The following is an 11,266-nucleotide window of genomic DNA, read 5'->3' as shown; positions in this document are numbered from 1 at the left end:
TATGAGGCAATTTCTACTTTTAGATTTGAAAGGAAATGACTTGATACAATTAATATAATATAATTACCATATTAATATAGCGCAACAATATATATTTTTAAGGTGCAAAATAGATACAAAATAAAAGAAATTAAAAAAAGTATTTTTAAGCTGAAATGATTAATATCGAAAAATCAACTGTGCCATGTGTTTGTGCCCTTCATGAATATTTTTGCACCTATGAAAGTCAAAATCCTTATTTTTTTTAATTTTATTTCTTGTATTTATGTTCATTTATTTTGTATCTATTTTGCACCTTTAAAATATATGTTGTTGTGCTATGTTAATATGGTAATTATATTATTTGTATTTTATTTTCACACTACTTAAAGACCCTGTTTTGAATTAAAATAATTATTTAAAAAATCTGAAAGTCCCTCTATATGAAACTATACATTTAAAATGTACCTTAGTGGTGTTTTCGGAAAACACAAAGCAGAAAATTTAAAGCATGTAAGAAAACACAAAATGAAATGCCACTAAAACGTTTCCGAAATGTAAATCATCACATTTACGTGTACTATCAGTCTCCTATCACTATGAAGTGGAATTAGTTCAGCTAGTCAGCTCAAGGAGGGGACTTTAAAGGTCTTTTATTTTGTAATTAAACATCAAAATGCCTCAATTGTCTCTGGGTCTCATCTTGAGGTAGTCTACTATCACTATGAAGTGGAATTAGTTAATAACAAGAGACATTTCCTTTCAAAACTAATCTGAAAGTATACTTAAATTAACTAATAAATTGATCTGTAGTCAGCTCAAGGAGGGGATTTTGAATGTCTTTTTATTTTGTAATTAAACATCAACATGGCCCCTCAACATGGCCCCATCAACATGGCTCCTCTGGCCCCTGCAGGGCCAGAGGAGCACTTTCTCTAACAGATTCCTCACACTCCGCTGCACCAAGGACCGCTACAGGAAAACATTCCTGCCGACTGCAATACGGCTTTACAACAAGTCACCGCTTGCTAGTTCCTGTGAATTAAACACTTGTAAACACTGTACATGTTCATAGTTACCTACGCGTAACATATCATATTATATACATTTATTGCATTTTTGCACTCTCCTATTGGTTGTTGTTATTTTTATTTACACCTTAATATGCATATACATACTTGCACTCTTGCACTTCTACTGTTTAAGTTTAAGTTAATTTAATTCCTAAATTAATACTGTTATTCTTTCTTTCATACAGCTATTTTATTGTTGTTGTTATTTTTATCTTTCTTCTATTAGTATTATTATTGTATATATCTCTCATCCCTGTTTTTATATCTTTTCTTATTTTCTGTGTGTAAATGGCTGCTACGCGACACTAAATTTCCCCTTGGGGATTAATAAAATATATATATATTCATTCATTCATTCAACATGCCTTGATTGTCTCTGGGTGACATCTTGGGGTAGTCTACTATTAACATGAAGTGGAATTAGTGGAATTTCCTTTCAAATAGCTTTTATTTTGAAATTGCCTTCACCGGAAGTGTCCTCTTATTTTGAAGTCAGATTTTACACACATGAGTGTGTAAAAACTGACTTCAAAACACCGTAATGCCCAGTACAAACGCGTCCCGAAAATCTACGTGGGGGCTGGCCCGACTGTGTTTTTTGAAGTGGAGGCTGGCCTGACTGCAGTCATATTGCTTCTGTCCAGAGAGGGGGATCCTCCTCTGTTGCACTCCTGAAGGTTTCTTCCTTTTTTCCCTGTGAAAGTTTTTCCTGATCCGATGTGAGGTCCTGGGACAGGGACGTCGTTGTGTATAGATTGTGAAGCCCTCCGAGGCAAATTTGTGATTTGGTGTTATATAAATTGAATTGAAGCCATGTAGTTATGATGCAACGGCAGGCGGTGAAACTACAATGATCAGGAGATGGACTACAAAAAAGCGCAGTAACTTTAAAACATTGTATTTAGTATTTTACTCTGTGTTGCTTCTAATTGTACAGTTTCACATAATTGGATCAAACCGAGGTATTAAGTACATTTACAAATGTTAGTTATTTCTCGTCTGTTTTTACCTGTGGAATTGAACTCTTTTTGAATGGGCCATTTGCAGTTTTTCATTAATTTAATTTGTCCCCTGTTCAGCAAAATGAGTGAGATGGAGGAGATCAGCCACCACATTAATGACAGGATCTCGTCCTTACATCGCATGCTGGATCTGTCAGTTGTCGGTATGTTACATTGATTTTATGTGAAACAAGATCAGTAACGTTGGGTTTTTACTTCTGTTTTTTTAATTATTATTATGCACAGCTTAAGCATTGTGCCATTACAATGTGTCACTGTGTTCATTTCTTTTTCTGCATTTTAGAGTTGCCCCAAAGAAAGAAACTTGGACAAGAATTCGCGGCACTTAAGAAACTTCTGGAGGAGTTTGAAAAATGCGTTGGTCGGCAGAAAGAGCGGCTCAAGCAGCTGAAGGTAAGCTGGAGTCCTGTAGTTTGTGCCGGTGTAAAATCATCACTTTATGCAGCTGCTTCACAGTGAAAGTCATCCAGTTGTGCACCAGGTATATTTAGTTTGTCTCTTGAATTTGACCAGTGCTTGATTGCTGAGGCGAATAATGATTTAACCAGATATCTTTTAGCATTAATTTGTTGTGCATTTTTAACGCAATATGCTTTTTGGACAAGTATCATATCAATTGTGGTTATTATTAAAGAACAGTATTTAGAGAACCGGACACTGGACATTTTTTAGAGTGTGAAATAAACATTTCAGTGCTCTCTCGTGGGGAACAAAAATCTGTAATATTCTAAAGATTATTTTTGATAAATTTAGGATTACTAGAACAGTTAATTTACCGAAAATAAATATTAAACACTTGTCAGATTTTTCAGTATTTTATTCTTCTCTTAAAACCAAACACATGTGATGTGATTATTTGAAGTTTTTTGTTTGTTATTGGAGACATCAAAGGAATCCTCCACTCCCCCAGCCCTAAATGATTTGGTTTGATTGTGTTTCAGGAACTTGAGGAGTCATTCCAGAAGGATGTGGAGGATGTTCAGCACATTAAGGAGAACATCCCTGCACACATGCCCAGGAAGAAAGGCCCGACGAAGTGAGGATGCCTATATGATGCTTGATGATTTTCAATAGAACACTGGCCACTGACCATTTTTCTAATACGCTCTAATGGCTCCCAAATTGATGTGCTTTCAGAAAGTTGATCAGTCAACAAGTACAGACTAGATCCCTTGTTTCTGGATTAATTTCAGGCAATTAAGGAATTAATCAAGCACGCAATATAGGTTATATATTTCAAAAATCGCTTCAGCATATAGTACAGGTGACACACACACACACACGGGGAACATCCTCTTTACGAGCGTCGGCTGCTTCTCAGTCTGTAAGAGAAACAGGTCTCCGTCAGATATTCGGCTGCTCAGTTTAAAGAGTGAAAACCCTGCTGCTGTTGGGCGGGTGACAGAATGTTCACTGATCACTAGGGATGGGTATCGTTTTCCGATACCAGTGCTAAACCGATGCCGGTGCCTAAACGGTGCCTGAATCGATACTTTTTTATTGCAAAGGCAATTTATTTTTCTTCAAATTGAACAATTAATTAACTGTTTAAAGTATACTATAAATAAATACATACAAAACACTTGACTTCAAACTACAGCGTCAAACCTTTTAACTTAAACTATAAACAGTATATATTTTTAAAAAGAACAGACACAAGCATCAGGTGACCTGATTGGGACCGTGTGCAACAGAACTCAGACACTGTTGGATTCTACAAACTGCTGCTTTACTGGACTACACGTCATCATTAATATCAACTGGGAGAGATTTGTTCGAGCAAGCAGAGGACGGACGTTCAAAAGCTCGTGCTCGTGTCTCCAGCGATTTCTGTGTGTACGCGTACCACGCTACCTTTTTAGTATCTATATACCGTGCAATATTACAAAGTAGTGTACAAAAAAAGTATGCAGGCACCGAAAGGAAGCACCGAAATCTGCGTTGCTTTTCCGTCCGGTAGGTCCCGGACGTGTTGGAACCTCGGTACCCAACCCTACTGATCACATCAAATAAACTACAGCGATGCTTATAAAACAAATTTGCTCAATTAAAGAAAAAAGATTAACTCATTATGTTGATAGAATATTGAATAATGTAGGATTTCTATTCCTGCACTATTTGGAATTGTTTGGGCTAGACATGATACAGATCGTTGCATCGATTACCATGGCAACAGTCAAAGCTTCTAAGCATTCGTGTCAGCCTTAGTCAGAACTAAATAAAATGCATAACCTATCATATTAAGAAAATATTGGATTATTGTGTAATAAGCGTAATGCATCGCACAAGCAGTTTTTTTTTCAGGTTTTTGGGTGGGGGGGGGGGGTTGTTTACCAGTATTCAGGTATCCAAACGTACAATACCGTGCGACTGGAAAACAAGTCTCATCTCTGACGTCTGACTGACCCCTTGTGTTTATTCTTTCTCTCAGTGGAGGTGAACCGATAATGTCCCAGAAGGAAGCCACCGATATTCAGCCGGCACAGCTGGAAAATGTCAAAAAGACCAACAAGAGCTTCATCAGAGAGATTGAGGTCGTCACTATGCCAGAGTTTGAGAGCATCCCCCCGTAAGTGCCCCTCCCCCCTTCACGCCATTCATTCCTACCAATTAAATTCTTACGACTCACAAAAAGGCTGTGCGGTATGAACCGGCTGTCCGGTTCAACCGGTATACCGGTTTCAAATTTCCATACGGTATGAATTTTTTGCATAGAACAACTGTTGTCGCTCTTCAGCAGGCAGCTAATAATATGTTTGGAAACTGATTTATATAAAAAAGTAACGCTTTAAATGTAATATTGCAATGCCCAAAGGGTGGTGAAAAATGTAGGTGCAACCGAAAAGACAAAAAACTCAGCCTGGAGCCCTGCATTGTGGAACTCTAAAGGCTTATAACCACTTTGTCCACAAAATAGCTTTTGGCTCTGCCTAAAGAAAGTAAGGCAATAATACTTCAAAAATGTTCCAGTGTTTCAAATGGAGATTTCTGCATTTAGTTTTAAAATTGCTCATTTCCAAATGTGCATGGATCTCTGTGGAGTGAAGTTTGTCCTGAGGGTGGTGCACAAGGAAAGGTTATGTTGTGGGTTATTGTCTTCTGAACTGTGGCCAGTTTACATGTCTAGCGCAGTGGTGAGGTGGTTTGTCCTTTTTTAATCAGTGGTTCGGCAGTTCGATCCCCGGCTCCAAAATTCCTCCCGTAGATGTACCTACTGTGTATGACTGTGTTGCTTTGGACAAAAGCGTCAGCTAACTGAAATGTAAAAAAAAAAATCATTTCAACGCCACAAATGTTACTGTTATTTAGCATGTGTTAGTTTAGACCTTTTCTTTTCTAACAATGGTGATGACATTATTTTTTTTTTGGTATGCATTTGACTCTACTTTCTCCACAAACTTTATGTTCTCTAAAGCTGATCGCCGTGTCCCATTCAGGTACATGAAAGGCCGTATGTCTTATCATCAACTCAATGCCGCGGTGCAGAGCATCAACACGGCGGTAACCGCCAAGTACAAGATCCTCCATCAGTCGGTGAAAACGCTCAGCAATCACGCACGCAAGCTGCACCAGCGCTTCAAGGTCCAGGAGACGAAGGATACAAAGGGTATATACAAAGATCCAGCCACAATGAATTCTGATGTATGCATGTACAGGATTGTGGATATCCTTGTGGAAAGCCCTGCTTACAACTCCCAGTATTTTTTTTCTTCTTTATCATACTTTGAGTTGTAAGCAGGGCTTTCCACAAGGATATGGAGTTTCCAGACAGTGCCAGGAAAAGTAGCCAATTAGGGGGAAATATTTTGTCCGTAAAAGCCCAAATTTGGTTCCTCGGGCACATTCTAACGCCAATATTCCGTCATATATACGGATCTTAGTTACGCCTACCTTACTTTAAACATGTAGAGAATTGTTGAAAAGGGGAATCAAACTTCCTCTGCATTTGAGTCTGTGCAAAGCTATTCATATTTAAAACATTGCCTTTTCCTGACTAGTGTGGCAATATACAATATACCCATACTAGAAAGGTACCACAATACCCTGCCATTTATTTAAAAAAAATTTATAACTGAACGATCTTATTAGTACCGGTACTTTAAGTCCTTTTGAAATGCTGTTTTGATGTTTACCTTTTTATATTTGCAACCAGATGTAATTTTTAAAAAAAATCAAGTATAGGGACATCAGATATCTGTATGCTTAACAAACTTGCATTTTAACATTTTAAAGCATAAAAAGCAATTGGCTAAATATAACACTTCAACTACAGCATGGAACATACAATCATGTAAAATGGTGCCAAAAAATAATAAAAAGAAGCATTCCATGTCAGACTCTGCAAAGAAATCATAAACAGACCTGTCCAAATGTCTTTCAGGTCAGTATTTTGTGGTGGAGGATGACATTCGCGAGTTTACTCAGATGAAGGCGGACAAACGATTTCAAGGGATTTTGAACATGCTGCGACACTGCCAACGCCTTCGAGAGCTTCGAGGGGGGGGCATCACCCGCTACATGTTGTTATGAATGAGCTAGATTTTATGAGATGAATTACACTTGTTGTTGCTTCTTCTCAATGTTAAAATAGAAGGTTTTGTAAATGTGCATATTTTCTGATTAATTGTATTTTGACACTGTTTTGCCAGATATTTGGTCACATTGAGAGAGACACACACACACATTGGGGCAAGAATGTCCCAATCACCGACATCGCGCTGTGAGTTCGATGACTGATGGAAGCGCTGTCGTCTATTCTTAAACCTGGCGATGGACACTCTAAACATGTCGTTGCTTGACAGAGGATTATGAGAACGGTTATGTGTTTACACACACACAAAAAAGTATTACTCACATCCATTTTGCAAGTTACCATTCCTCTCCTAAACCCACACACACAGTAGCCACACACACAGTAGCCAGTGGCTAATTTCCATGAGTCATCCACACACCGTAAAAGTCGGGTTAAAAGCCACTACTACCTTCGGTGGGTGTCCCCGCTGTAGCAAGCTAGTGCTGCTGCTAGCTCCCTGCTACTGCCCACGTCGAGCCGGGGCTGGTCCCGCTACCTTCGGTGGTTGTCGGGGAACTAGCAGCAGTAGTAGTGGCTTGTAACCCGACTTTTACGGTGCGCGCACGTACGCACGCAGACGGACACACTCAAACTATAATCTAAAAAGGTACACATCTAAAGATGTATCCATGGATATGCATTCATGTACTCATTTGCAGATAAAACTGTAATGGTTATACATGTATATATTTGTTGTGTGAATGATTATAAGTCAAATAGATTTTTATATTTTTTTAGCTAAATAAAGAATTCAAAGAAAGTTGAATGGTTATTGATGCTTTTGAGATCCTCATCACTCACATTTTGATATTGTAGCACAAATTATATTTAAAGTTAGGATCGTCTAGAGGTCCTGCCAGAAATAAAACAGATATATTTATTGTCTCTGGTTTTCCAGGTTGAGGCCAATACAATGTTTTAATAAATTATGTCTTTTTTGCAGGACAAATCATTTCTAAATGTATCGCACTCCTTCAGCTTGACGCATTGCGTTGGCTTTACAATGAGATGAACGTGTCGTTGCTGCTTTCGTATTTATTCATCGTATAAGTGTTTATTGAAATGAAGCTCATGTTTAATTAGGAATTATTACTCCTAACTCCGCAGTTGATGTTGAAACTGGATCCAACTATCCACCATGAGCTTCATTTCATCCTGCCTTACACTTTTACAAAATGCAAGTTTCGCAAATTTCTAAAAGTTTGTCGTTAAAGCTCTTTGAGCTACCTTCGCAGTCTGCAGTGTCTTCTGGGGGCAGCAAAAACACCACAAACATTCAAATATACAAATCACATTGCTGCTAAAAACAAATAAATAATAGAGCAGAATATAAAGCTGCATTTCATTGTGAACCCTTTTGTACAACGGCAATAAAAACAACCTTTAAAGCTTGATTTTATGGGATAATTGAATGATTGGATACATAGAACCATACCAAATTCCATAGAGCATGAATGGAGGGTAGCGACATTAGAATAATTCTAAAACTAAAAAATTTTTGGAAGTGTTTAGAGGACTTATTTTAAAAGTGGTAACAGTGTCTCTTATAGTGGAGCTTGGAGCATCTAGTTTAACTATTGTAAGAGGATTACCATTTTGAAATCTTAGGGGTTTAATGGAGTTGATATTTTATTTTTCATATCTACAAAACTATCAAAGCAATAAAAACAGCACAGTCTTTATTATTTTATTAATCATCATACATTACCTTAAGTCAATTAACTTTCTTTTACAAAGGTGTACGTGGGATAAAAAGAAAGATAAATAAATGCATATTTTCGATATTTATATTGCTTTCAGGTATAGGGCAGATACCGGGGCACTGCTTCGTGTAAATTTGAACTAAATCCAAGCAACAGCTGAACAATTACACAACAGTAAGTCAGTACGAGATGTAACTATGACAAGAGTTGCGTCCATTGTTGAGCCCACAGTTTAGCCGCGTCTTGTATTTAATTTGGACTGATTTGATATGACTTAAAATGAGGCTCGTCAGCAAGAATGCCGCAATCAACGACAGAGTTCGATGAAGCGCTGTTGTCTATTCTTAAACCTGGTGATGGAAACTCTACACACACACACACACACACACACACACACACACACACACACACACACACACACAAGCCAGTGGCTCATTTCCATGAGTCATCCTCTAAATCCTGCGGCTGACGCTGGATCAGCCCATCTGCTTTCCTCAACTGAGAAGCTCGTTCAAAGGCTGAAGTAGCGCATGCCGCTGGCCCCAAAATAATTATGCGATCTTATTGTGATTACAATATGTTGAGTATTGCAATAATAAACAAATAGTAGTTTCACCTCTAAATATAAGAACATGACTCTCATATGGCTGCATTTATATAATTTTGTCACATACAAAGCAAGGATTATTATTATTAGGAAAAGTCCAGCGCCATCAATCTCCACCATCTCACAACCCCTTAACCATTGCGGGGGCTGCAACAGCTAAAATTCCTGTGAGCTGGAACGAGCTAGAATCATGAAACTTGGCCCATTAACTGGAAATAATGTGCAAGCACTTCCCAAGGTCCATGACTCCCTTATACCGGTAGTGCGACTTGAAGTTCGACACACACTCAATATGCTTTACCAAACTGCATGGAGTCTGCCTGACTAGATTTTCCACCGATAGTAGTTTTTTTTTTCACTAGTTCCAAACATCACTTGCCTAGTGCAAATCTGCCCATCAATAAATTTTTCCAAACATCACCGCAGGGTATTTTTAATTAAGCTATTGAAGCATGTCACAAAATACCAATAAATGCGGGACTTTGAGTGAAATTACTGAGACTACCTACAGTATGATAAAATAAATCTTTATATTCTGCAGATATTCTCCATTACTCTTCATGTCTATTAAAGTTCAGGTTAGCGAGGTCAGTATAACACAGATATGTAGCTGGAGTTGGTTGTGTCTATGAAATGTCCAGTTCTCAAGGGAAGTCAGTCACACGCCTGCGCACTTCAACACTCACAACTGTTTTTCAGTATATTGACATTAGAGAAACAGACTAGTAGTTGCACGGTCCAGTCTTGTGAGAAAAGATGAGAATACGGGATTCTCCTCACAGGATAGAGCAAATCAGATGTTAGGACGAGGCGAGATGAACCTGTGATGATAACCTGTGTATGAAAGGCCCCACTTCCGTTTGTGGGGCAGTTGTTCTTGGCCCAACCTGCGTGTTGGCTGTACCACTCACTGCTTTTGCAATTGCAGCGCTTACTACTTTGCTTGTGATCATTTAGTAAATAAATATAGAGAACGAGAGAAGTTGTTGAACTGAGTTCTTTCGGAGGCTACACCAGGCATCCAATAATTAGCACGCATTAACAAGTATCATGATAAAATAAGTGTGTGTCAGTTCTTCTCGAGACAGAATAATGCAGCTAAAGTGTCTTTGCTGCAGCCTCACTGCTACCCGTGGCTTTGACAAATTTATGCAATTTAGCAGCTTCCTTCTGTTATGCCATGTTCAGGCTCCTGGTTAATGTTAGCGAACATGATCTGGTATGAAACAGAAAAAATCTGCAGTGAAGCTTGAATACAGAAGCCAAGAACGTCCCTGCTTGCAATAATTTGAAAAGGTGTGATAATGATTATTTCTTTAACCAGAATCACAATCTTCCCTGACCTTAACCAAACGCCTGTTGTTTGAACCACAGATGAGGACTCGGAATAGGAACGCTGTCTCGAGTCCTGACCTTTGTACGCTCACTATCCACCCATGGTACATAAATGTAGCACATGAAAAAGATATCGGGAACACAATTTAATACACGTAATGCAGGGGGCATGCAGTCAGTCAGCATTCAAAGGATGAACAGAGGCCTTTTTCTCCCCAAGGTTACCTCCCAAGTATGGTGAGCACGGCTGCAGTGGAGTAAATGCATGAAAAAGCCAACTACCCACCTTTCCTTTCGTTTATGGTATCAATTTGATGAAGTCGGAAAAATGGCTTTCGCTTTGTGGTTTATAACTTAAGTTGAACATGTGAGCTGTGAACTCCTCAGGCAGATTTGGATCTGTCCAGACTGGCTGAGGGACTGTAATGAGGAGCCGCACACAAGCTATGTACTCAAACCAAATGTATTACATTACACACCACATGGTGGGGAAATCAGTGATGTTAGCCATGAAAGCATGAAAGCAATGCATGGATGTGTGGCATGTGTGCGGCGAAGGCGTTGAAGGTGCAAAAGCAAACGATGCAGGGTGGATGTCAGCTGAGGGAAGAGCGACAGGACTTTGATAGCCTGCAAGAACCAGGTGAACTAGATAGTTATGATGTTTTTTTATTCCTCCTTTAACTTTTCCACCAAAGAAGCATGTCTTACGAGACAGGACTCGATGATACGGATGTCTTTTTGAGAATCCTGTTTAAATTGTCCCACTATAGCGTCCTAACTGGCAGTAAAAAGCTGTCCATGGCAAATATGGGCAGTCGTCAAGAAGATATGACCATGGAAGTAGAGTAGGAGAAGAACGAGCATTGAACTGTTCCGTGGTCATTTGACTAGTACAACATGAGATGTGCTGCTGGCGAGCTAATTCCCCGATCCTTAAATGCTACACTAGTGACAGAAAATGAGTCAAACAA

General features: G+C 38.8%; 1 protein-coding gene across 1 annotated transcript; it reads left to right on the top strand.

Moving 5' to 3' along the window:
- Window positions 1-2,135: 2,135 nt before the first annotated feature.
- Window positions 2,136-6,604, top strand: ska1 (spindle and kinetochore associated complex subunit 1; the record flags this gene model as incomplete). The annotated part of the gene is made up of 6 exons (XM_079223268.1): window positions 2,136-2,217; window positions 2,358-2,467; window positions 3,016-3,110; window positions 4,506-4,643; window positions 5,512-5,681; window positions 6,456-6,604. The coding sequence occupies 6 exons, from the start codon at window positions 2,136-2,138 to the stop codon at window positions 6,602-6,604; spliced, it is 744 nt and encodes a 247-aa protein (XP_079079394.1).
- Window positions 6,605-11,266: the final 4,662 nt, after the last annotated feature.

The sequence above is a fragment of the Taurulus bubalis genome (assembly GCF_910589615.1).
Source record: "Taurulus bubalis genome assembly, chromosome: 9".
Lineage (NCBI taxonomy): Eukaryota > Metazoa > Chordata > Actinopteri > Perciformes > Cottidae > Taurulus > Taurulus bubalis.
Note: the sequence above shows the minus strand (reverse complement) of the source record. Positions and strands in the feature narration are given on the sequence as shown.